The sequence below is a fragment of the Passer domesticus genome, chromosome 12, assembly GCF_036417665.1.
Source record: "Passer domesticus isolate bPasDom1 chromosome 12, bPasDom1.hap1, whole genome shotgun sequence".
In the NCBI taxonomy this organism is placed as follows: domain Eukaryota; kingdom Metazoa; phylum Chordata; class Aves; order Passeriformes; family Passeridae; genus Passer; species Passer domesticus.
In genome coordinates, this window is record NC_087485.1 from 6,598,825 (window position 1) to 6,626,138 (window position 27,314).

At 46.6% G+C, this 27,314-nt stretch overlaps 1 protein-coding gene across 5 annotated transcripts in view; it reads left to right on the forward strand.

Annotated features, from left to right (window-relative positions):
* The window catches only part of PSKH1 (protein serine kinase H1), a 29,579-nt gene extending 2,351 nt beyond the window's left edge, over window positions 1–27,228 (forward strand). For 4 of the 5 annotated variants that reach the window (XM_064387087.1, XM_064387088.1, XM_064387090.1 and 1 more), the window contains exons 3-4: window positions 158–1,183; window positions 21,188–27,228. In XM_064387087.1, the coding sequence (XP_064243157.1) occupies window positions 245–1,183; window positions 21,188–21,505 (1,257 nt within the window). In that variant the 5' untranslated portion in view covers window positions 158–244 and the 3' untranslated portion in view covers window positions 21,506–27,228. Of the gene's footprint in view, window positions 1–157; window positions 1,184–13,827; window positions 15,926–21,187 lie in introns of those variants that run through there. The other variant, XM_064387092.1, reaches the window with a different exon arrangement.
* The last annotated feature ends 86 nt before the right edge of the window (window positions 27,229–27,314 follow it).

The following is a 27,314-nucleotide window of genomic DNA, read 5'->3' on the forward strand; positions in this document are numbered from 1 at the left end:
GCAGCAGAGCACTGTGCATGTTCTGTAGTGGAGAGAAATGAAAATCCTGTATTCTCAGTTTGTGATAGCACGGCCCTATTGTTTTGGTTTTCCCCTCCATTTGAATCTTTACTACCTTGATTCCTCTTTATTTGTTTCTTCTCGTTTTTTCTCTAAGATTCAAATGTGGGAATCCCCCCGGATGTGGTTGCTGCTGGTGCTCCCCTGGGAACATGCCTTGATAGGGAATTAACACCAGTCAGTGATGGGCTGTGGGACCAGCAAAGTGCTTCCCGAGCCCCCCAAAGATGTGCAGCTGGACCTGGTCAAGAAAGTCGAACCCTACACGGGCCACAGTGACATATACAAGCATTTCATCAGAGATGACTGCGGGGCTGCCATCAAAGCTGGCTCTCCCTCCCCTGCCCATCACACCAGCCCCTACCCCGGGCACCCCCTGCCCGCCCAGCAGCCCGAGCCCCGCAAGAACAAAGTGGCCAAGTACCGCGCCAAGTTCGACCCGCGCGTGACGGCCAAGTACGACATCAAGGCGCTGATCGGCAGGGGCAGCTTCAGCCGCGTGGTGCGCGTGGAGCACAAGGCCACCAAGCAGCCCTACGCCATCAAGATGATCGAGACCAAGTACCGCGAGGGCCGCGAGGTGTGCGAGTCGGAGCTGAGCGTCCTGCGCCGCGTGCGCCACACCAACATCATCCAGCTCATCGAGGTCTTCGAGACCCAGGACCGCGTCTACATGGTCATGGAGCTGGCCACGGGCGGAGAGCTCTTCGACCGCATCATCGCCAAGGGCTCCTTCACCGAGAGGGACGCCACGCGCGTGCTGCAGATGGTGCTGGACGGGGTGAGGTACCTGCACACGCTGGGCATCACCCACCGCGACCTGAAGCCGGAGAACCTGCTCTACTACCACCCGGGGACGGACTCCAAGATCATGATCACGGACTTCGGGCTGGCGAGCGCGCGGAAGAAGGGGGATGACTGCCTGATGAAGACCACGTGCGGCACCCCGGAGTACATCGCTCCCGAGATCCTGGTCAGGAAGCCCTACACGAACTCCGTGGACATGTGGGCGCTGGGGGTGATCTCCTACATTCTGCTCAGCGGCACGATGCCCTTCGAGGACGACAACCGCACCCGCCTGTACCGGCAGATCCTGAAGGGAAAGTACAGTTACTCAGGCGAGGTGAGTGCTGAGGGGCAGTCGAGCAAGAAGCTCACCCCAGGTGTGGCTCTGTAACGTTACCAGGAGTAAAAAAATTCTGTGATTCTGGCTTTTAAAATCCTTTCACATTTTCTGTCAGCTCCCAGTGCAGCGTAGCGAGCTCCTTTAAAGAAATATGTGCACAGAAAGAGGAAATTTGCTGTAGAACAGGACTGGGATGCTTGTGGGTTTCTGGCTGTGGTAAGCTGCTGTTAGAGACTTTGCAGCTGAAGCTTGTGCCAGGGTGTTTGAAATGTGGCACGTGTATTACTAGTCTGATTCCTGACAGGAATCCAAGTGTAGTATGGAAAATAGTTTTGCTGAAAGACAGCGTTATGGCAGGCAAGGGGCACTTGCTTCTTCCATCTGGAGATGGGATTATTTCAGAAATTGATCTGCATTGCTTCCTGAGCTTGGTATGTGAGAAAATGGAGGATTGAAGGATGGTTTTCATAGGTAAGTATGGAGAGAATTGGGGGATAATTTTATAGGCATTCTGTAAATGATAGTGTGGCCTGAAGGTGCTTCTTGCTCTTCAGAAGAAACAATTTGAAGTTAAACACTTGTAAATCTTCACACTTCTGATCAAAACCCCGTTGATATTAGGAATGAGTGTTACTGTTGTCATGTCCTTGCCATGCCATGGCCTTGACTACTGAGTGCAGGTCTGTGTTCTCTGGATAAATATACAGAGATGACAAGAATGTGTAGAAAGGCAGTGTGAATAACCAAAGGCATGGCCTGGCTTCTGTTTGAAGAATGAGTGAACAGACTAGGGCCTTTCCTCCCAAAAAAATTAACATTTGATGGGGGTCTGATCAAGCTCAGTGCAGCCGTAGGCAATCTGCAGAGAGTGAATTGAGTGTTTTGAAGGTTCCCTGGGGTAATTTACTTTCATGTCCACTGGTCCTTGTACCAGAAGGGACTGGTTTTGAGAAATATTGTGAATTGCAGCTAGGCCACTGGAGACTTGTTGGCTGTTCATGCAGAGGTAGCACATGTGCCACAGAGAAAGCATTAAACTCTCTGTTTTGAAAGTATCAATGCACAAGCCTGAGGCATTTTACTTGTTATGCCACCACAAATTACACACTTTAGGAGGCTGTTATGGATACTGTGTCTGACATGAGTGGTTATTTTGGAAAGCTGTGATGCTTTACTGCTTGGAAGGCAAATATGTGTCAGCCAGCAGCCTGAATCTGTTGCCTGAATGCTTTGTGTTCCTCTAGAGCCAGGGAAAATGGATGCTTTAATTTACCAGTGTAATTAAACCTATGCCCCTTAATTGCACGGTGCTTGACTGTAGGCAGGTATTGGCAGGAGATGCAGTAAAGAGGCTGCTCATTTCGTGAATAAATTCTAGAAGACAAAGTGAGCCAGAGGTTTAAAGGTGTCTGCTGTGTTTCCCACAATCTTGCCAGCACTCTGGGTTTTAAATGCTTCCGAGTTTTTGGTGTTCACAGACAATGGCTCTTCTTTCTTTGTGTTACATTGGAGGAAGTGGAAAGATGTCAGAAATGAGGCTATTGATAAGTTTGTCAGACTAATGGGAATGGCAGGAGCCAAGTCCTGGTCCTTTGGAGTAGGAGTGGGCAGAATACTTGAGTTCATTGCTGAAAGCATCTGTCTTGGATGGATGCAGGAGCAGAGGTTTCATGGGAGCAACTGCTTTTCTTCCCTGTAATCTGAAAGTTGAGGATCTGAAACAGAAGAGGAAATGTTGAAAGAAGCCTGTGAACTACAGAGCTGACAGCTTGAGCTGTGTGGCTCAGACGAGTTCCAGTGGGGAAGGAGGGAGCTGCCTTCAAGCTGTACCATGGCAGGCAGCAGCAGTGCCCCGAGTCTCGGAGCAGAGCCCTGCTTTTTGAAAAGTCTGACCCCAAAACCTGGTCACAGAGGACAAAGCTGTATTGAAAGAGGAACAAAAGCCAAGATCCATGCTGACCTGAGAAGCAGCTCCATTTTCTTGGAAAAACAAGTGATCTGCAGTCCAGCTAATGTAATTGCTTTCTGACTGGACCCTGTTACCCTGGCTCCTGTTCCTGGAGTGTGAGGTCTGTTTGAAGAGGCCATTAGCAGATCAATAGGAGAGGTCTCCCACAATAGGTTATTCAGGTACTGCTGACATCACTGCTCTGATTATCTCTTCTATCTCCTCTACTTTTTGAACTGCTTCGGGTAATGGCTGGGATGAGGAAGGAAGGACAGCTGGCTTTGTAACTTGGTGTGCTTTTTTTTTCCTGAGCATCCTGAGTAAGGGTTAGGTGAGCTATTGACACTGCTTTGAATGTAGTCTGCTGCAAAATTATTCTTTTTCACTTATTTTGCTAGAACTTACTAAAAAGGATATTTGGACATGATTATTTCATTTAATTTTTAATTGAAATCTTGGAGTTAAACTGATTTTTGGGACCTCTTTGTAGCTTAAAAAGTTGACTGAGGAATAAAGCTGGAATTCCATTCTTAGTTTCCTTTGAATTTGCAAGTGCAGAATTGAAGATTGGACCATCATTATCCTGCTAGGACAGGCTTGCTCTGATTCTTTTTCAAAGCTTCTCCTTCTGTTGAATACCAGTACTTTTATGTTGCTTTACACACCTGGGAAAATCGATGGAATAAGTGGAAGATAATGTATGCTATGGTTAAATTGGGAAACTTAGCTAAGGTGTATGGATTGTTCTGATTTTGATATCTGATCTGGACATACCATTTCTCTCATGGGCTGTTCTCCTGTTCATAGAACAGAATCAGCTTTTTGTGGTATGCTCACAGTGGGTGAGGTTGGTGTGTGCTGCTGTGAGAACATGTCTTAATCAAATAACCAAAAAAGCTTGTTCTAAATTATGATGCTAGTGGATTCATTGATGGGAGAGACATGCTTGATATATGAAGGAAGATGGACATTGCAAGTCTGTAGGAGCTCTGCAAGAGACTTAGCAGCCTGTGGAGAGATGAACTGGTTTTGTGTGACTTAGATTTTCAGTTGTTTTTGATAGAAATCCTCACCAAAATCTCTTGAAGGAGCTCTGCAGCCTTATTGTGACAGTGGCCTTTGCATGGATGAGGAGTTTGCTGATAAACACAGATGTGAAATATGTGGTCAGCTCCATAGGGAAGGACAGAACCAGTGAAGATTGAAGGGTCTGTTGCCTTCTGCCTAAAAGCCAGCAGGAGAAAGTTCCCTAATAAACCTACACAGTTTCTGGTGGTACAGGCTATTCAGAGGGTGAAAACAAGGGCTGTGGACCTTGGAAGTTTACCTGAGTTTGAAGAGCAACTGGACAAATTCATAGAAGACACATTGATGGAGAGAATGACCAAAGGTCAGAGGAGAAGCCTTATTTGCAAATTGTGTGTGCATTGCATTTCTACATTCCTCTCCTTGAACATTCATAATCTTAGTGATCTTCTGCCCTAACTTGGAGTTTAAAGCACCAAGTTAAATGCAGGTGTTGAGTAAACTCTGCAGATCCTGTGTGGATAGATTCATGCTGGAAGAATGCCCTTAGTTCCAGGAAAACCAAGTTACTCTGGATGAGTAGCATGAATGGTGTTCCCATAACAACTAACTCAGTCTGGGTGAGTAAAAAGATAAACCACTTTCTCCCCAGGCAGTTTTTCCTGCCTGCAGCTGATAGCAGAAGCACGAAGCACAGAGAGTGCAGGCAGTGCATTAGCAAACAAACTAGCTGTGCTACCTGGCAGAAAACAAGATAAAAATAAAGCCATTCCAAGGCAGCTGATGCGTGCTTACAGGATGAGTCCTTGCCCAAGCAGAGCATTTCCAAAGTATCCTCGTAATTGTCCTCATTGTGGGGGCTGCTTAAAGGACTGTGGAGGACTTGTAATCCCTCAAATCCCTTGTGACACATAGTGGAGGAGACAGGTGACAGGCTTGTCAAATTTTAGTATTAATTTCCTGCATTTATTCAACATTTTGAGAGAGGATGTGGTAGAGCTTGAACCCAGACTGCTTCTGACTCAGTTGGGAGCTGGTTGCTGAATCGCCCATCCCGCCCCAGAGGGACTGATCAGTCATTGTGTTATGAATTATGATGACTGTGGTTGGATTTCCTATCAAATGACAAACTTAATGTAAAAAAGGCACAAGCAACAAAAAGAAACTGTAATTATTCTTGGTAACCTCCTTCCTCTAAAAGTTGCAGATGGAAGTGTATAGTGGCAACTCAACTTTCTGTTCTGCATACTTGTATTTTACTATAGAAACTGGTCTCCTATAAGGGAAAAAAATTTACTTGCATATCAGAGAAAATGTCGCCATAATCGTTATCACTTTCAGGAGAATTCAGTCAGTGTAGAACAAGCATTCTGAAACTTTGGATGAGATTTTGTGCATAAGTTTTGCAATGCAATAAGTTTTGCACTGATGCTGTGGCAGGTCTGGCTGGCTTTCCCTGAAAGAGGGAAAACTGGTGATCCTATTGTAGTGCATCTGTGTAAGATGGGCAGTAAGGCAGGCTGGCTTCCCTGAATTTGGACTGGAGTATGTCTTTGGGGAAACATTCAAAGCTAGTTTATAAAATAGCCAAGAACAGAGAAGCACCACTGCCCTCTAACGCTCCCTTGGTCCTACATATTTTTTTTAATGCAGGAGATAAAGTCCCGTAAGTACAAGAGGCCAGAAAAGCTGGTAGGTGCCCCCCTCCATTGAAGATTGACCTTTGCAAAGTGTAGAGCTGTTCTTTGCTCTGAGAGGAGCTCAGTGCAAAGCCACCTGATTGTTCTGGAAGTTCTCCTTGGCTCAGTGCCTGGGAGGGTCTGGGGGCAGCAGGACCCCTCCCTTGGGGTCCCCAGAAGGCCACACTGACACGTGGTGTTGCCTCCATGGCTGTGCCAAGCTGGTCTTTAGACCCATTAGATGCTTTTGCAGGGCAGTCATCACCTTGGCCTCTGATGTCTGTGCCAGAAGAGAGGAGAGATTTCAAAGCAGCAGGGTGGCCAATTTTCCATTCTTTCCCCTGGAGTTTGAGTGGCCCAGGCTGTTGAATATAGTGTAACAAAGAAAACAAGGATGGGGCAGCTGAAGGCAGGATTTCAAAACACATTTGCAGTACTTACTGGCGTGAGCCTACAAGTCTCTGGGACCACGTTTTAGCCTTCTTGGGGGAAGAAAGAGCTTTTTGCTTAGAGCAGCTGCTGTTTTTTCCTATGAGCCACATTAGATGGTAGAAGTGTTTTACAATAGTCTTGTTCTTAGAGTAATGCAGGCTTTTTTTTCCCCCTAAAAACTAGAGCTGGCTTTTTTTCCCCGTGTAGGGAAGAATTGTTTTTGATATAAATTGTTGAAGCCTTTGGCTGGAAGAAGTAAAACCCCATCAATTTACAGAGGAATGTGCTTTTGCATTTCACATGGCTGTGTGAAAGCGGTGATTTTGAAGTAGAACAACAAGAGTGTTGGCGAGCTGCAGTCGCAGGGCTCTGCTGAAAAGGGCACTCTGCTCTCCTTTGAAGAGCTGGAGCACTTGAACAGGATGAAAGCTCCTCTCCAAGCCAGGCACAGAACACTGAGGCCAGCCCAATACATGGACTTCTCTTGGCTTCTGCTCTTTCTTTTCTTTTAATACAGCAGCTCAGTGGCTGTGAGGACAGGTGTGTTTGTGTCACTTCAGCTCCAAGAGCTGAAGTGTTTGTCCAGATCTGTCCCTGTGCAGGAGTGGACATCTTTGGAAATGTGATAACCTCAATTAAAACCTGGGAAATCCTGCCTCCTCCTGCATGCATCAGTGACCATTCTCCTGCAAAAACTCAGCATGCTGCATTGGTGAGCACTTTATTTACAGGTAGAGAAACACCTTTTCCAGTGAAAGGGCTTTGAAACCAACACATGCATTTGAAAATCAAATCCCTCTTGCTTTGGCTGCATCTTAAGATTCCTTTTGAAGATTGTTTCCTCCAACAGAACTGGTGTCACAAGGAGCTTTTTCAAAACCACTCCTTTTGCCTCTTTCCTGTGTACTTCAGCTGATGTTGCAGCACAGCAGTGGAGAGAACCCCAGTGCTAGGGCAGGGTAAGCAAGGAGAGGGGTCATCTTTCTCTGCCTACATCTGCCATTTCCATACTGCTGCAGTCTGCAGCACTCAGTGTTAACAGTTTATATTTCACAGAATTGTGCATGTCATCAGGACAGGGTGGAAACTCTGTCTAAGCCTCAAAGCCTCTAGAAACAAAGAAAGCAGGGAAGGAATCTCAGTGGGGAAGAGGAACATGGGTTTTTTCCCAATGATTTCATTCACAGCCCTTTTTCCTTAGGACTGCTGTCTATACCAGTAGTACCTGAAGCTCGAGGCAGAATGTGGGACAGCAGCTGAGCGTTTTGGTTAACATTTTTGGGGTGAAAGACTGAGTTTGGGGAAGTGGTGCACAATGTATGGCACGTAATATAAGGATGGAGGAAGGCAAGAGCTACATCTGGGGGGAAGGGATTTACAATAGTGCTGTGGTTTGACATATATTTTCATTCCTTCATCTGGAGGCCCTATAAAATCCTGTTAATGGTGGAATAGTATTTCTGCAGAATTAGGGATGTAGGGATAAAAGGACATTGGTAGGGTAGAAAAAGAATATTAAGCTGCCTCTGTACAGAATACACATTATTAACAGGAAGGATTTGAACTATCAGCTACCATTGGTGTCTTTGACTTCTTTACATTTGCCTGAAAATAGCCTAGGCCGTTTCCTCTTTTACCTTTGGCTGATTGAGTCCTTGGTTTTCCAGCTGTGGCTCAGATGTGTTGTTTTTTCTGATACTTTAGTGGAGGTGTATTTAGAGGCAAGACATGCTATTGCATGCTAATTGACTTAGAACCAAGGTCCAGAGAGTGACAATGTGTTAATTCTGCAGTGGGAAGAGCTGTGACCTGCAGGAAACCTGTCCCTAAATACAGCAGCTGTCCCCTCCTGCCCTCCCTTGGAAATGGTTACCCAGGGGTTGGAGTTTGTGTTGGAAGTCCAGCTGCTCGTGGTGGTGGGCTTGGGCCAGGTGCAGCCTGTCCCAATTTATCATACAGCCCTTGAGCAGGGTGTGAGCACCCAGCTGGTTCTCTCCTTGCTGTGGCACACGTGGGAGTTCATCACAGTTGTGGGGTGAGTGCATTGGGGTAACACCTTGCACTGCTTCAGCTGGATTTCCTGGACCTGCTCTGCTGAGGACCTAGATGATTGTATGGAAGTACACCAGGACATTGTCATGGGGCACAGGGAGGACTGGCTGGCACCTATAAAACATTTCTAAAGTGAGCTTTCAGGGTGGACCTGTAGAAGTGTTGCACTCTGGAGAAAATTACAGCATCTTCCTAACTCTGTTCTGAGCCCCAGGCTGAGGCTTTGAGGTTTTGCAGAGCTGGCACCTGGCTGTAGTTCCTGCTGCAGATTAAAAGCCACTTTTGTTTAATCAAAACTGAGCTCTGTGGGGAAGGGCTGTGAACATGTACCTTGCTGCAAATCACTTTGTGGCCTGTAATTGACCCTGCCTTGGAGAGAGGCAATTGAACCTGATATATTTGGAACAATCTGGTGTTGAAAGGTGTTTCAGATTTGCTCTGACCTGAATCTGGGACTTCCCCAGCATTTGCAGTGTGCTCCAGCCCTGGGATGTGAGGAAGGAGGAGTTCAGCAGCGTGCTTGGCATAGGTAGGAAGTCAGGGTTTTAATATCACATCGTTGAAATCTCTTTTCTACTGCAGAAACTTTTGGAGAATTTCTGTTCATGTTGAACCAGAGGGCTGAAAAGGGGCTTCCTGAGCCCAGAGGTTTTCTTGGCAGTCTCTTTACCTAATCCTTGAAGTCCCTAAATCTGACAAGATTGCAATTGCAGGGTTGAGGCTGTAGGCAGAGGGAGCTGGATTAGTTGTCTGGGGCTGGAAGGGGTGGTTCAGACTGGCAGTGGTGCATCCTGGTTCCCTGGTTTGGAGCATGAGCTGCTCCTCCTCTCTGCAGCCTCACCCACCCCCCTGCTTTGCCCCCCTGCTGCCCCAAGAGAGTGACGAGGTAGAAAAAGCAGGCATGTTTTCCAATACCTTTGTTATTTCAAATGGATGTTTTTATAGATTTTCCTGAAAACTGAGCTTTTACTAATGCACCAGATTAGTGTTGATTGGTGACATGAGAGCCGTTCACACAAGTCAGGGAGAGGCAGAACGTTCTGGAGGAGGCTGTTAAGAGATGCCTGCTGTTCCTGCAGGGTTCCCCAAAGTGCTGCTGTGGACCCGTGCCTGGCTGTGTGTCTACAGCTCGTGAACTTCCATAATCATGGTACTCCCTACACATCCAGTGCACCAGTGCTTCAGGCACTTCAGGTGATTAACCAAAGAGACTGGTTTTATATCTCACAAAAGGTAGAATTGTGCTGTCTGATAAAAGTATTTGTGTGATTCCTACCTTTGTCCATGTCTGAAGAGTAATTTCTAAGAAACTTTTTAATAATATGATAATATTGAGAATGATTATGTGGCTCACATGTGAGAAAGGTTTCTCATTGCAGTTGGGGTGATTCAGAAGACTTCATATACTGTTTTATCAGTGCAGATAGGAGTGCCTGGGTTACAGTTTCTTACCTCTCTACACTTAGTCCTTCATATTTTTTTAATTTGCTTTTAGCTTTAGTCCAGCTTCAGGAATTCTTGGTGGCATTCTTCAGCTACTGTTTTTCTCGAGAGGCTGAATAAAACTAAGGAAAACTTGACACTTGGCTGAGAATATAGAATAAATTCATGGCAAAGTCCTTTTCCAAAGTTATAGGAGTTCCCATACCTCCAGTGTTTGGTGCTGGAACTTGGCAAAGATGGATCTGACATTGAAGAGATCTTCAGCTATTTCATGAAAGTGTTCCATGGTCTGTGAAAACTTCCTTTTTGAAAATGAACTGTGAAGCAGGGAGAGCCTGGGGACCAAATCTTGTATTGCCCCAAACCTGTCGTGTTAAAAGTGACATTTACTTACTGGTGGCTCATCAGCAAAGTGGAGCATGGTGGTGATGGTGGTTCTCTAGAACTGGCTGAAGGTCCAGAGGTATTTGGGGGGTTAATGACCAACCCAGGTGAGGGAAGTACAGGTATGTTCATTATATTTGTAGATGACATTGAATTGGAAGGGCTGCAAAGGGCACTGAGTTCCAGATAGCCCTATCAGATTTGAGCAATTCAGTAGCAGGTGTAGTTTGTTGGTTTTTTTTTTTTTAATAAGAGTAAGTTAGTGCACAAAAATAGGTGAAGAACAGAAAATCAGAAGGTGTTGACTTCTCAGAAAAGGATGTGTCTATGAATCACAAACTGTTGTGTGAGAGCAGTATCATACTTGTGGGGAAAGGTGAATGCACTGAGGTGTCTGAGCAGAAAGGCAGCGTGTGCTGGGATCCTGCTGTGTTTAGTGGCTGCTGCAGATGCCAAGCTGAAGCTCTGACACTTCTGGGCAGCAGACTTCAAAAACACCACGGGCCAAGAACAGAGACTTGACAGAAGATCAACAGAAACAATTGTGAGTCAAAAACCCACAGTCTCCGGAAGACTAAAACATTTTTGGCTGTTTGGCCTAGGGAACATGTTGTCATAGCAGTTTGCAAATATGTAAAAGGCTGCTTCAAAGAGGAAAAGAAATAATCTCTTTTCCAGATTATGTCAAACAAGAGTCTTAAATGGCACTTAGAAAGTGAACTTTTTGCAAAACTGGTGTCTCCCACTCCAACAAATGTTTACCCAGAGGATTTCTGAAGCTGTCTTGTGGAACAAGTGAGGCAGCCATCTGTCAGGAGTGATGCATCTCTGGTGGATCCTTGGGGGACCATGGGATGGATTGGATGATCCTTGGGTGTCTGTTGCAGCCCTGCCTTTGCCCTGATTTCCCAAAGAAGCAAAGTTTATGGAACTGTGCTGTCTATTTTTCAGTCTTTTGGAATTAACTATTTAAATGCCAAGGTCAGTGTCAACCCAGTTTGAGCAATGTGAAGAATTCAAAGTTGCTATGAATTTTATCAAGTCAGTGGCTCAGTAGGAGAGAGAACTAAAGCACATCCTTCCTGCAGGAAAGGTGATTGAATATCAGTCCAAATTTACCTGAAGCTGATCAGCACATGTTTATTTGTGAAGCATTCATGGCACACTTGACCCTGTTAAGCATGAGGGATGGAGCCTGGGCAGGGATATGAGTTGGAAGGAGGGATGTGCTGCTGCTCTGGAGGGGATGTGGCAGTGCTGGCTGGGGGCAGGGAGGGGAGAAGCACTTGAGTAATAGAAACCTTGGTTACAAGAGACCTTTGGAGAGCTCTAATCCCCTTCAGCTTGAGACAGGAGTGTTGCCAGCACTAGGTCATGCTGGCTGTGACTTTGTCTTCCTGAGTCTTGAAGGGCTTCAGGGATGAAGATCCTCCACCTCCCTGGTGACCTTTTCCAGGCCTGCACCACCCTTCCCCTGGTATTTCCTGATACAGACCTTCCAAGGCACAGCTTCTCCCTGTTGCCCCTTCTTTGGACTTGTGTGGCTCTGTAATCCTTGTAATCACTGTTAAATAAATGCAGTATGCTATTAGATTGCCCTTAGACTTCTCTTTGCCAGACTGGACAAGTCGAGCTCCTTTGGCCCCTTCTTGAAGGCTGTATGTCAAGGACCCCTGGCTGTCTTGGAAGCTCTCACCTGGATCTTCTCCACAGTCTTTTTGAACCTGGGAATGGCCAGGCTCCACTGTAGGTAGTGTGATTCCACACAGAAAACTGAAATGTTTTAATCTTCTTTTGGAAAGAGAAATACCCCAACAATGTAGGTAAGAACAGGGTAGGATTTTAACAGGGAAAAAGATCACATTGGTGTAAGATGATAGCTGCAGAATTGGGAATGTGTTACATTAGGGATTTTTGGTTTGTCCTTTTTGTTTCTTGTGTATGTGCAGTTTGGTGCAGTGTCAGTGATATACTGTGTTTTTTAGCAGGATCTGTGTCTCCATCACTGAATAGCTGAGATGCTGAAAGAAATTTGAGAAGAAAATACTGAGAAATGTGTTGGAATGGGATCTAGAACAGCTATCCTGCTCTGAATTCTAACAAAAATGTCCCAGATAGTGACAGGAAAAGCAATTATAAACCAGTGACCTGGGACTAAATTGTGAAAAACCTTGCAAGCCTACTTAGAGTGTCTGCTGATGTTTTGTTTACTTTTGAATGGGTTACATCCACCTTGCCTACCCAAAACAGTGCTTTCTGAGAGAAAGCCAGGAATGGCACTGGGCCACACTGGCCTAACTTGGGAAGCATTAAACCTGGGCTTTCAGGAAATGCTCAGATGGAAAAGGCATCATTTCACCTTCTCTGAAACTCTGACAGGGTTAGATTGTGGTTAAAACTGAAAGACTGACCATAAGGAAGAAAGGAGAGTCAAGCCAGGCAGTGGGGCAGCTGGGGCTTGGACATGGCTGGTGTTTGCAGCACAGCTCCTCACCTTGATCCTTGTGGGTCCCTTCCAGCTCAGGATATTTTATGATTCTGTGACACATCTGTGTGCTCTAGGAGGTTAAAGGAGCTGTCCAGAACAGCAGAGGAGAGCTGATGCCAGCTGGGGAGCAGGGCAGGGTTGGAGTGGCAGCTAAGACTGTCTTAGGATTTACTCCCCCTTGTTCATTCCCCCGTAAGCGCCCGGGGCTTGTGCACCGACAGCTTGGAGCTTGCAGGAGGGGCTTGTGTGGGAGGTTATAAGCTTATCTGTTCATCCCCCCACCACTGCTCTAATCAGCATGATGAAAGATATTCTTCCTCCCTGGGGAAGATCTTTCCTCCCTGTCAGGAACTACCATTTCTTAATTAAACTCTTACTCTGAATTTGTGTGTAGAAACACGTATTGGCTTCAGCTCCAGTTCACAGCCAATACTCTCCTAAGGTAATAGTTCAGAGTGAGAGAACATCATTCAGCTCAAATTTGGGTTTTTTTGAGAAAAAAGCACTGAAGATGTCAGGATACCCAGATGTTAGGAGCAGTCTGGGGAAGGTATTTTCCAGTTTAGTTACTGCTTTGAGCAGGTGCTATAGCAATACCTTTGGAAATTTTTGACTCATTCAGTTTTCATGGCAATCTCCATCACTGTGAACTTGGTGATCTCTTCTTTTCACCTGCATCCTTCCAAGTCTGGGTCTCTTAACTTCCCTAATAGACAATTTTTCAGTCAAGGCAGTGGTTAAAGTCCCCCGTGTGCAGCTGTAACTTGCTGACACATTTTCGAGATGTAAAGCAATCCAAGCTGAAATGTGGTATTACCCCATTTTAACAGCTATTCCCTAAGCATTGCACTTAGAAGGGCTGCCCCTGGCTGGAGAGAAAAGCTTTGTGTTTATTGTTTTTGTAGCTGCTGTAATTTTAGTGCATGATTCCAGCTGAATACTCAGTGCCTGTCCAGGGAAAATGGGCTGGCTATTTCCATTCGAAAAGCTGGGTTATAGAAGTTCACAGCACCAGATGGCTGTGCATACTTATAATGCTCTGGATTATTAAAGGGCTGTTGTATTTTCCTCTTTCATCCTTCCTTTATTCCTCCTCCCCACATCAACAAATTAATGCTGAATGCTTGGGACTCTGCCCTGCGCAGACTTTAGCACATTTCATCTTTTCACTGGAAACTTTTTCTTCCAGCTCTTTGGAACCAGTTGGTTTGGATCACCTCGTTGCAATCGTTTGGGGGCTGCACGATGCAGACCTGGTGTTATTGGAGCTGGTTTGCCATGTCATGTGTCACAGCTGCAGTCTCCAACCTGCTCCTTTGGAGCTGACACTTCCTGCTTTCTGATGTCATGTGGGAATCTCCTAAATGAGACAAAACTGCTGCATCATGCATAAATAGGTAATGCAATGAAGAGAGTTCTTCAGGATGGTCTTAGACTCCTTAAGGTTGGAAAAGGCCTCTTAGAGCATCAAGTCCAGTTAATTTCCTTCTCAAGACTAACAGCATGTCACTTGTCTGCCACCAGAAACATCAGAATTTTAAGGTGAAGCTATTCTGAAAAATGACAGAAGCTGGAGACATGTGCCCTGCCTTCAACACTACACACGTTAGCTTGACTTATTTTTGTAAAAAGAAAATAAATTTAAGTCATTAACTTGTGTGCAGTGCAGGCTTTGGTGACAGCTTTACAGCAGCTCCTGTTGCAGGCAGAATAAAATTCAAGGACTCTGTTCTGGTATCCAAAATCTGCTCATTTTGACCAGCAGATCAAAAGAAAGCTGCTCTGCAGCAGAGTGTTGGCTCCCAGCCCTGCTGGGTGCCTGCAGTTGGGTGAGGAGATGCTCAGCATTGCACAGGGCAGGGTTTGTTCCCAGCTCCTGTTGGGAGCTCTCTGCAGCACTGGCCAGCCCCGAGCTCACATCACCTGCAGGGGAGAGAGCTGGGCTGGTGGTTCAAACCAGAGAACAGCACGTTGTTTGCTCCCCACATGCCAGCCTGGCCAGCAGATTTTATGCTGGTGTGAATAACAAGCAGGGGTGGTGAAGGGATTCAGTGACACAGAGCAGAGCGCTGCACGCAATCGCCCAGCCTAAGTGACACTCAGAGGAGGATCTCTTTCTTCTCCTCCTCCAGCCTCGGAGCCTTAGTCTGAATAAAACATAACACACTTGAGAGCTCTTTAAGGCATTGTAAAGGAGGCTGCTTTCCCCTGAGTTTGTTGTCTAGCAGGGCTGGAGTTGCAGATGGGTGAAGTGCCCTGTGTTTTATGCAGCTCAGAAGTCCAGGAGATGCTTTTGTAGGGAATGCTAGTGCTCCCTCAGAGGCAGCAGCTGGCATTCCTGAGGGACCAGGGCAAAGTGTCTCCACCACGGGAGTCTCTCCCATTGTCACTGAGGCTGTAAGACAGGCTGTGGGATGGGTTTCATATCTGAAGTGCTGCTAATTCTGGACTCCATTCCAGTCGCTCTCTTGGGTTGATGTAGCTCCTTCTGCAGCCATCTGGTGACTCATGCCAGGGAATGGCTGGGCTGAAAACCCCAGCTGAAAAATTTACAGAAACTCCCCGATTTGGCTTGCTTTGTTTGCACAAACCAAACTGTGCGTGCTGGCACGATGGGGAGTGCAGCATCAAATGGGAATGACAACAGAAATGTGTTCAGCTCCTGTGATGTGGAGCTTTGCTGCTAGTGGTGACAAGGACGTGGTGTGAAGGCAGTTCCCTCTGACCAAGGATGCATTAAACCCCATCTGTTTGTTGGGGCAGGCTTATTCCCCATAAATCTCTTTTATCTTGGAAAATTTCAAAGTAGATATCTGAAGGTTTTCTGTAGGAGAACCTTGCAAGAACCTGTGTGCTGCTGTCGGGTTCCTCGGTGTCCTTGGTGCTCTGAGGCTTCTGCAGTGCTCAGACTCATCCTAGGAATGACTGGGACTGGGATACAGTATTTTTCTTAGGAATCACTGGGACTGGGATACAGTATTTTTGGTCCAAGAGCAATCTTTTGCAGCTGTGATAACATGCTTTGTGTTTTTGTAGACTGACTGGCAAGGGAGATCCAGGCCTTTCCCTCACCTTCCTCATAAACATTGTCTCTCTTCTCCTGAAAACAACATGTAACTTCAGTAGGAATCAGGAAATTAGAATGGATCCTTCTTTCAGTGGGTACTGTTGGGACTAAAAGCAGAGTTTGAAGTCAGATGATTGTTCCTTCTTTTATTTGCACTCAGCTAACCAGAAGATCCCTCTGCAGCTTTGTGCAGCTCTTCCTCCTCCCTCCACTTTTCTTTTCCTGGTAATTGTGCTGAATCATGTTTTTAGTCACTGTGCTAAATTCTGGAGTTACAGACATTACTTTCCAGAGGATGTTTAGTCCTCCCTCCAGCATGAAGCCAATAGTCTCCAGTGTTAAATGTGTCTGTATCCAGGGATTATCTCATGAGAAATCAGGTTTGTGAAGCAGACACTGCACCAGGTATCCCAGACAGAGAAAAACTGGTCACATGTAGGAGGTCTCTGTTGTCTTTCAGCTGGTACTGCTGAGCTTCAGCTCAAAATATTCCACCTTTTTTTAAGGTGTGTGAGGGTGCTGAGGCCTTGGCAGAGGTTGCCCAGAGAGGCTGTGGCTGCCCCATCTCTGGAAGTGTTCAGGCCAGGTTGGATGGGGTTTGCAGCAGCCTGGGCTAGTGAAAGGTGTCCCTGTCCATGGCAGGGGATTTGGACTAGAGGAACTTTAAGGTCCCTGTCAGCCCAAACCATTCTGTGCTTCTCTGCAGAAAGACACCAGAGCTTTATCTTTCTGAAGCAGCACAGTCTAACAGAGGGAGCAGAAGTTGTACTCAAACTGCATCACATTTGAAATTGCTTTCTAGAGGAACACAAATGCAAGTGTTGGTGACTTCATCTTGTTGCCATTGTTTTGGCATTTTTGTGCCACAGAAAAGCAGGATTTGTGATTACACCTGAGATTTAAAGGCAAGGTTATCTGATAGAGTTTAGCTGATCCAACATTTCATGGCCACTGGATGGGAGCATTTTCCTTCCAAGCATTTTCTGTCTTTCCTCAAGCAGATGGGCAGCATCTCCTCTGCATTGCTTCAGTCCTGTCACATGAGCACACTTCATGTCCTGCACTCCTGTCCTCCCCAAACACATCAGTGTCAACCTTCCTCAGCTCCTACACACCCCTCTGCTGCTGCCTTGCAGTATTAATTTGGAGGCTTAATGGGATTTTGCTAAGTTAAAACTGCTGTTTTGTCAACTGATGCAAGTCTTCTGGAGAGTGGATGCATTTCTCCAGGGACTGAGGCTGCAAACTGCATGGGTAGAATGAAGCCCTATGTATTACTAAAGAAAAAGCTTCAGTGAAGTAGGAAAGATGTGTGTGGTGCAGCAAATCAAACCCCCAGCTGTGTAAACAGATCAATAAACTGATTTGTGTTTGCTGACCAGAATAAAAATCTAGTTGCAGGTACTCCATATTCACATTTGTGGTGAAACTAGAGTAATTGGAATAATGAGAAATCCAATGTGCTTTTGTTTGGAGTTTATTCTTCTTTAGGATTCATTAAACTGGACAGTCCTCTCAAGGCTTAGGCTGGTTATGTAGCACACTTCCTAGACCCTCAGACTTCATAGATTTCTTCAAATTCCAGCTCATCGCATTTGCCATCTTTTAATAAGACTTGACCATATTGAAGTAATATTATTCCTGGTGTTTAAAGGCTCATTTCACTCACCAGAATCTCATTTGACTGAGGTTTGAATGCCTTTGGACAGCAAAATAGCTCCTGGGTTGGCTCAAATTCCTCAAATGCTTACACTGGGAAGAGAAAATAATGCTCTCCTGCATGTCCTGAAGATGTATTTCCAAGTACTGTTGTGCCAAATACTTTTCATTTCAGCATCTCTTGCATTTCTCTTGACTTAGATTAAAAAAAAGAGAGGATGGAGGTGCTGGCATCATTGTATTTCTGTGAGGGACCATATTCAGAAAGGTAAAAGGTTTTAGGGTAGGAGGGGAAGAAATACCCAGGAAAACCATGAAATTGGAGTTGTGTGGATGTGTTTTCTCCACCTGAGTGGAGCAAAAGCTCTGTCAGGGTGGGTATCTTAAGTAATTTCAATTGTCAGTAACAGAAATGAAGATGGTAGTGAAGAGAGCAAATTGTCACCTGCATTTACCTTGTCTTTGAGGTAAAGTTGGTAAATTTAATAGCTGTATCATTAGCTTGGATGTCCCATTAGGATTGTTTGGAAGTGGAGAATGAGTCCTCTGTGAAGGAAGCAGAATGGGGTGAGTTGTGGCTCCTGGGAAGAGGAGAAGGAAAGAAGGAATTGGGGGTTGATGGAGAGTAGCCAGGTAATGATGAGTTTGTGATTTTAGCTGAGTGAATAGCTGAAAGGGAGGCATAACAAAACCTACAGAAAATGGGTCTTTAAAGGCTTTTCAAGGCAAGCTTGGAAGAGTGGAGGCAAAACCTCTTGTTGCCTGGGTTCCATTTGGATCTGTCCTTCAGTGGAAGAGGGAGCCCAGAGCTCTGCAGCTGGAGATCCTGGTGTGAAGGGAAGGTGATGTGTTCCCACTGACATATGGCAGCACCTGGGATTAGCTGAGATTATGCCAGTGAAGACTAAATCCTGCAAGTTGATTCCCCTTGCTGTTATTTAACAAATGAAGGACCTTATCCAAAGTCTGTTGGGAATCTATAGGCTTGCATTGGGATTTATATTCCCCCATGGCAGGGCAGATTCAGCTTTTTGGTTCTGTTGGTGTGAATACCATGAAGGCTGAGCTCCTCAATGTCCATCAATCTTCAAAACAGACCAGTGTGTTCAGTTAAAATTGAGCCTTTATTGTGGTTTGCCTGATTAATTTGAAAAGGATTTTTGCCTTTTTTTTTACCTTCTTTGTCAACACTTTCATGAGTTTGTGATCAGAATTTGTCCCTCTTCTCTTCTAACAAGCACCTGGTTTTTTCTTACCATTCACTGCCAAGGTTCATTTCATCAGCTAAGAAAAAGCTGTTTAAGGCAGATTGTGACAAACTAATTTTATTTATTACATTGTAATTATATTCTTTACAAAGCAGTAGACAGGGGAAGAGGAAATGGCTTCAAGTTGTGCTGGGGAGGTTTAGGTGGGGTATTGGGAAGAAGTTCTTCACTGAAGGCATGGTCAGGCACTGGAGCAGGCTGTCCAGGGCAGTGGTGGAATTACCATCCCTGGAGGGGTTCAAAAGGTGGATGTGACACTTGGGGAAATGGTTTAGTGGTGAGCACAGCAGTGCTGGGTTAATGGTTGGACTTGATGATCTTCAAGGTGTTTGCCAACCTTAATGATTTTATGACAGAAAAGCTTGAATGTTTAGAATTTTTTTTTTTTGTTAATGGATTTAATTATTGAAATGTGAAGTGGTATCTGATCTGCTGGAGAAGACTCTGCTTCATCCTTGAGTATTTCCATTTCTATTCCAAATATGTTCAGGAACATTTATAGGTTTTTATCCATGTAGCAGTATTTTCTTTGTAACAGTTAGTTAATATAATTTTTGGTCTCTTCTCTTGCACAGTTACTGGCAGTGACCATGTGTCCCATTTCAGCTGAGTAAGCCAGACTGTTTTAGTCCTTGTAAAATAAGACTGTGGTACCCTGATTCCCCTCACAGCCAGTTCCTCAGCTGAAGCTCAAGTTCACCTTTCCTGGCCATGCACTGACAGGCCATGGGCTGGGAGCAGTGCTGTAACTCTTACACCATCCTCCTTTTCATTAAAAAATCCTCCCTGGGATCTGTTCTCTTGCTGGTGCCTTGAGTCTTTTAAAAAGAAAATTTCTTTCTGTAGCAATGAATTACAAACCTCCAAAAAATCAGGCCATACCTTTTTTAGACCTTCTGTGCAAGAAAAGGGCATTATTTCTGGTTGTACAGTCAGTGAACCCTGCATTTTAAAATAGCTGGGTGCTTTTCTTCCTCACTTAATGAAGAGAAGAATGAGAGACACAGAATAGCAGAGTTTTGCTTTTTTAACTAGACAGGGGTGGGTCCACTCAGTTACATGTATGTCACCATTATTATATGGAAATGTTCACTGCAGAAATCTGCTCAGGCTTTTTCTTAATGCAGCTTGGGATGTGATCTGCACAGACTTGAAAAATTCAGTATTGGTGGTTTCAGGACAGGTGAGACCCCCAAAATACCCAGTGATTATAGAAACCTGCTCTTGCCTGGCTCCATTCCCCACCTGGGGTTTTCTGCTGGCCTCCTCCTCTCTGCTTTTACAGTGGATTTTGTCACATTTTTCTTCCCAACTTTGTCCACATCCACAGCCCAGTCTTCACCTCATGCTGAAGGAAATGTTCTCACTTCCCACCTTAGTGCAAATACAGTGTTTTGTCAGAATTGAAACAATTCAACATTTGTGGCTGTAGGTGTTTGACTCATAAGTTGTTTTGGCCATTCTTGGGTGTGCTGGGAGGATATTTATTATAGGACTAATTAATTATTTTGGGGTTATTTCTTTAAAACTAGCATATTGTAAAACAAATTTCTTCCTCTTTCAGTGGTAAACATTATTGAAAATTTCTTATATCTAACATTTCTATATATTTAGAACATTTCATGGGGTTGTTTCCAGCTGGGCTGAGCTGCTGTACCAGAGTTAACCAGCAGCCACATCTAATTGCCATGTGGGAGTGAGACCAAGTTCCACAGCAGAAAATTCTGCCTAGTTTTGGTTCCAGGATCAGTGCAGAGGTCAGTGCTTCCTCCCTAGATGTGTGCCTTAAGATGCAGAGTCAGAAGAGCCCTGAGGGTCTGGTGTCAGAATCCATCCTCTGTGAGCTCCTGTTCCTGCAGAATGGCTTTGTGGGGTAGAAAGCACTTGGACAGGGGAAGGTCTTCAGTGAGATACAGTTACTGTGCTTCTGGTGGTAGCTGTAGGATTTTGGAAGGTGATGTGAAAAGACAAGGGAGGAAGGAAGAGGACATAGTTCTGGGAGCCTGTGTGTGTCATGGTGCAGCTGCTGCAGCAAGCACAGGCATTTGGGGGTGTGTGACTGCTGATGAGCATGGAGTGGACACAGGGAAAGGGTCTGGAAGCTGGGGGTGTCCATGTGTGTGTGTCTAAGGACAAGGACAAAACTCCAGGAAGATCTGGGACCAGATGGACCAGGGAAGTCCCAGCCACTGCTGGAGAGAAGGTTGGGTCTGGGGGTTGACTGAGACCCTAGAGTGTGGGCACATGGGTGTGTCAGTGTCTGCAGGCTGGAGGGTCAGCTTCTGAGTGCCTGAGCCCAGCTGCTGGGGGGATCTACTCTGCACCTGTGTACCTGCAGATGTTTCCCACTAATTCAGCCTCTTCCCCTCACGTGGAGTGGTTGTGTCTCATTCTCCTTGGGCAGATACTGCCAGTTACACCTTGGAAGACTTGAGGATAAAAGAGAGAGGGGAAGCAGCAGAATGCCCCAAAGCACGTGCAGACATGGGAGGAATTAATTAATCAGCAAAGCTGTGCCGGGATGTTTCATTCCAACCATTTCTTTTGTGTTCCAGCCCTGGCCCAGTGTGTCCAACCTGGCCAAGGATTTCATCGACCGCCTGCTGACGGTGGATCCCAGCGACAGGATGACGGCCCTGCAGGCCCTGAAGCACCCGTGGGTGGTCAGCATGGCAGCCTCCTCCTCCATGAAGAACCTGCACCGTTCCATCTCACAGAACCTTCTCAAGAGGGCGTCCTCCCGCTGCCAGAGCACCAAGTCAGCCCAGTCCACCCGCTCCAGCCGCTCCACCAAGTCCAACAAGTCGCGGCGCGTGCGGGAGCGGGAGCTGCGCGAGCTCAACCTGCGCTACCAGCAGCAGTACACGGGCTGAGCGCCCGCGGGTGGGCACGCACTCGGTGAGGAACAGCCAGGTTCCTCCCCTCCTCCCTCCAGGCGTTCCCCCCTCCCACGAGGAGGTGTCCCCCTCGCCCCGTGCGGAGGAAAGGGACCCTTGTGGTGGCCGTCCCAGCCCGCGAGCTGTGCCCCGCGGGGTCTCGCGCCAGAAACGGGGGAGTCCTTGTGGGCTCGGAGCCCCAAGGAATTAAGGAGCCACGTGGGGAGAAGAGCTCTTTCTGTAGCCCGGGAGCTTGGTTGTTCATAGTTATTTATTAATTCCAGAGCGTTTAGTTTCTCTCACTTGTGTATGGAAAAAAGCAGCAATCACTTGGTGTGTCTGTGCGTGCACGTCCGTGTGTGCACATACACGTGTGGGGGTGTATATGTATTTAAAAATCCTGTATACACAGATTTGGAGCTGGTTTAGTCAGACTCCGTGGTGCCTTTGCAGCGAAGCTGGAATGAGTCATGTGCAGTTAGAAGTGGGATAGCTCTGACTCACTGCTGTGCTGCCCACCAGCTCCTCACCAAAGAGATGCCAGACAGCAGTTTTCCACGAGGGCCGGGAAGCTGCGAGGTTTCCCCCAAGGGCTGCCATCCTCCTGATGACGTCAAGGCCTCACTTGCCTGATGACATCAAGGGTTACCCCTGGAATCGTCCTTTCATTGTTTGCAGCAAGACCAGTGCCTGTCATGCAGGGTTTGTTGTTCTTGTGGCTCTGTTGTGTCTCTGATGTGTTACACACCTTGCACCCTTCAGAAGAAGATTGAGAAGGTTGAGGTTTTTTGTGCTAAGGGGAAAAAGAGAGGAGAAGTTTTAGGGATGTGCTTCCCACCCCAGAGGTGGGATGGGCTATAACCACTGTAGGCACAGTGTTACTGACCATGTCACTGCACCAGAACTTTGGTGGTTCCAGGCTGCTCCCTGCCTGCAGATTTGACAGGCCTCCCCTGCTTTGTGTGCCTGTGCTGCCCCAGCACTGCCATCCCTGCTTTGGGACAGTGGTGGTGGGAGCAGTTGGGGTGGCCACAAATGGCTCCATAGCATCAGGGTAGGGGCTTGAGTAGTGGAAGCCCAGTCTGGGAGTGTCAGCAGTGACAGTACCCTGGAGACATTGTACACATGCCCTAGAGCTGTGAGGGGTGACTTAAGTTCACCAGGAAAAAGCTGCCTTTGAGGAGTCCTTGTGCTGTGTAGGTGATGAGGTGGCCTCTTACAAAGGACTCTCAGGGGGCTGCAGAGCTGAGCTTTCTGCAAGCCTGCTGAGATTATCTTCACAGCTAGTTAGAGCAGCAAAGTGGGGCTGATGGCACAGGCACAGGATGGATTTGGCTTCTCATGGTAGCAGAGACAAGATCAGCAGTGAAGGAAAATGCTGGGCTTTGAAACTTTTCTTACGGAGCCACACGATTTGCTTTGTGCTGTGCACTTGGGAAGGGCTTGCTTGGCTGTGGGCTGGAGGTGCAGGCAGTCCAAGCTCAAGGGTCTGCTGAGCTTGGCCTTTTCCTAGGATTGATGCCTGTGCCACTGTGTTCCAGTGTCAGCAGGGCTGAAGTGGTCAGTCACTTCTCCAGGGAGCTCTCCCAGTCACTCCTAGTCAGCAAACAGCAAAGAAGTTTAGTGAGGAAGATTGGAGTTTCTGTGCTAAGGTGAAAAAAGGGGGATTTCTGGGGTTGTGCTTCCCACCCCAAAGCTGGGATGGCTGTAAATAAGTGTAACCAGCCTGGTGTGCCCAAGCATGTGGTGGGGAATAGAGCAGAACCTTGAGACAGCCACTGTGCGTAGCAGGAGTGAATTCAAAATCCTTTGTGTGGTTTTGCGTGTTATTTTGGAAACCTCACATCCTTTGTAGGCTGCCCTTGCTCTGAGCAACCCATCCTCCCATGTCACATGCAGTCTTTCTTCCATCAGCATCAACAGATACTGTAGAATTCCCCTTATTTGTTTTTTTCAACTCTATGGACTGCAAACAAAAATGTTTTCAGCATATTTTACCTCCTCACATTGTTTTTCCCTAGTTTGTTACCATGAATTATAAACTAGATGTGATATTTCTGACAAAGCAGGCAGCTTGCCACATTTTGCTTCATAAAGAGTTCAGTGTCCCCCATGGTACTGCTAACAGCTCTCCAAAAGCAGGAGCCCCTCTTAGGCCAGTGTCAGTGGGGGCCCTGCAGGTCCCGTGGTGGCAGGAGGCTCCCTCAGAGCACTTCTGGTTCTGAGCCTTTGCTTGAAGAGGCTTTGGTGTGTTTGGAGCACCACTCCAGGCACTGTGATTGCTTTTACCTCCTGGCTGCTCCCATGGCCCTCCCCAGATTATCCTGCATTTTTATCCATAAAACAGGGATTTTGCCTGTGTGAGGGGGTCAAACTGATGAACTGAGCCAAGACCTCTAGAGCTGAGACCCTTCCCCTTAACCACTAGACTGTCAAAATGCACAGGCATCATGCAGCTATCTGCCCCTGCTGTTCCTTTATCCTTCTCTTATGGGATGAGGAATGCATAAGCCCTAGGCTAACCAGGCTTGTTTCTCCACCTTCACAAAGCAGAACAGGACTCTTCTCATCTGTGACAATTTTTGCTTCACTGATCTTTTCCCCTGTTTTTTTCACCAGGGGAAGTTTGGTGATTTGTAATTACTTTGGGCTGGAGTATGTTTTGAGAATTGAGGTTGCTGTGCAGGTTCCTGACAGTGCCAGGTTTTGGTGGTGATGCTCTGTGACTGGGGGTGAGTTGGCAGAAGGGAGGATCCAGCACAGAGCTGAGAATACTGGACAGCTGCACCTGGCTCTCTGTGGTATCGAGGTGTGTGCAGCCCTTGGGCACTCCACTGCTTGGGAACTGTGGGAAGAGGACCAAGGCCATCCCATAAAGAGTTTTGGCTTTTCTGAAAAAAGATCTCTAATTCTTCTCACGAATGCAACATGTTCTTTTTTGCATGGAAAAATCAGTGTAAACTTCAGAAAATCTTTACGGGCTTTCCTTCTGTTGTTCAGTTTTAACACTCTTGGCTCACTCCCTCTTCTGTTTCTAAATCCAGTATTTGTAGGAGCTTTGCAGCCAGACAATAACGTGTGGCCAGTAGAGAGATGAGCAGAGCTCTGTCCAAGTGACCCTGGAGTCCCCAGTGATCTTTCACTCAGTCTGGAAAACTGTGATGATCCAAATGCCATGTTGGAAGGTCTGGCTTAAGAACAATTCCTCAGGTGCTTTTATTCTTGTAAATGGGACACGTTTTCAGTTGGGTATGGTCTGGAGGGGGACAGGCAAAGTGCTGTAATTCTGAGCCATAGTCCAGGTGCCTTCAATCTGTCCTCTAAGAAGCTCTTCACTGTGAATTACCTTGATATCTGTCTTCATTCCACAGGAGCAGCTCAGTGCTCGGTTGGTGTTAAATCTCAGGAGTTTACACTTTTCAGGAGTGCTTTTTTTGGGGATTTTAGAAACTAAAATCTCTCTGAAATGTTTTGGGATTTTTTCTACTCTTTCATTTAATTTTTTTTATGTCCTTCTTTGACTCTTAATGGTGGTTCTTAATTTGGCTCGCAGGGTGTTTTTGTGAAACTTCCCTCCTGACTGTGCAGGGAGGACAGGAGTAACACCTGCCTGTTCCAGACCACCACAAATCTGAGTGCTTGTGGTTTGCCTGCTCTGGCTCACGCTGGGGAAGTGGAGTTGGAATGACACCTAGTGGCAAATTGTGGTGTGTCCTTGTCCAAGCACAGCCCTGTCCTCGCTGCTCTTTGAGGAGTAAAGGGAATTCGGGTGGTTTGTCTTTTGGAACTTAGCAGTACTGTGTAAAACAATCCCATCCTTTTGTCCTGGGAGTTTGGCTGCTAAGGGGAGAGAATTACAGCTTCAAAGAACGTGGCCTGTTGGTTCCTTGACTTTTATTATTTTTGTTAAGGATTATTGGAAAAGAATGTGAAAAAATTATCCAGAATTTGCATTAGAGGGTCTAAAGATTCGCATCCAGGTTTTGAGTGTGTAATGTATTTTCCTAAAGCAGCAGTTACCAGTCCATGTTTGATTTACTTCTCACTCAGGCTTCTAAAATCTAAACATCTTTTTGAAAATCTTAACATATCAACCCAGTGGGGGTAGAAACCGCCCTTCCTTCGATCCTGAAGAAGTCTGTGCTATTCAACACTGCAGCTGTGATAGCATCCAGATGTCCTGCTCTGTGTTGTTCTTGGAAGCACACAGCTGTACGTGAAGGAAAGCTTGAGAGCCTTGTGAGGAGCTTAAGGCCAGGCAGGAGGGCTCAGCCTTGCTGGCTTTGGTAGTGATTTGGAAACCAGCTGCAGTGTAGGGCCTGCTTCACGTGTTTGTTCTGGATGTGATAAACCCTCACGCTCTTCTTTGGAATCTGGGTATTTTCCTCTTTTAGGCGAGATATTTTCTCTTCTGGTAATTTACACTATTTCTGAGGCCCTGCTCCATTTCTCAGTCCTGTTTTCTACCCGGGTGTTTGGCTGCAGTACTAAGAGAGTCAGCTTTTATCTGATGCACAAACTGGAATAGGAATGATGGTTCACTTGGCTGCTGGGCAGCAGCTCTGGGTTTGGCTCTGCAGGAGCTGTGGCAAGTCCAGGGGATGGTAGAAGCTTCCCAGAAGCTTCCATGGTGCCTTTGAGGACCTGCAGTGCAGGCTCAGCAAAGGCTTGTACCACGTAGGGCAACTACTGTGTGGCTGTGTCTAATTAGGCTGTGTGGGGCCATATTGTTTTAAGTAATGATGCTGAAGATTTGGGGGGTTTGAGGTGGGATAAATTAAAATCTCAATTGTTTAGCTTAATTTAGTTTTCGAAATGATGCAAAGCAACACAGACATTGGCTTCTTTGGCACCAGTGTGAGCCCTAGAATTTGTAGGGAGGTTGGGTTGTCCAGGTCTCTCACCCACTCGGCTTTCTCCTGGAAAGTGTCACAAAGTGCCTGTACCACTCATGCATGTACCCAGTCCCAAGTTGCCTTCACCACTTTTGGGAGGGTTTTGGTGCTTTTTTTGACCACTTACTCTCCTCTTTCACCCTGGATTAAGAGTGCAGCACTCCAAGGCAGGTGCCTGCATGCCAGCTGTGCCTTACTGTGCAGGAAACTTCCCAAAGAAATAAATGTGAACACCAGGGACGTGCTGTGGCAAGCGGCATCACGGAGCTCAGTGCCTTCCACCCTCGGCGTGCCAGGGGCAGCAGGAGCTCTGCCTGGTGACATTGTCCCCCTCCCAGTGTCCCCCCCTGCCTGGTGATCCTGCAGAAGTGTGATGGGCCAGCTCTGGCTGCTGTGGCAGAGGTCCCTGCACTGTTGTTTGCTGGGATCCTGGAGCAGCTCCTCGAGGTGTGTGACAGAGCAGCAGCTCCTGCGCGGACGCCCCGAGGCCGTGAGCTTTCCTGTTGCCTTTCACTGCGGAAAGAACCTCCCGGGAAGCCCTCGGGATCGGGGATCTTCCGGCACTTGATGTTATTTTTGGTTGCCCGGTTTCCGGTGCTGGGTTGGAACGGTTTGGAAGCGACTCCGGTCTCATCCAGTCGGTCTGTGTCCCACCCAGTGTCCCCTTCTGTGCCTTGCCTTTCGAGTCCTGGCTTTACTCTAAGGACTGTCCTGTCAGATGAGGTGGGACCCATTGTAATTAGTCTGTAATGTTCAAGTTAGAGTGTACAGAATTATTTATTTGTTGTACTCGTTCTGCTAAAACATGTCCATGTATTCTGTGTACCCCACGGCTCTGCTGTCCTTTCTTCTGCCTGGTGGATCACCCACGGGCTGGCTGCTGGAAGGCAATTCCAGGCCTGATTTCCAGG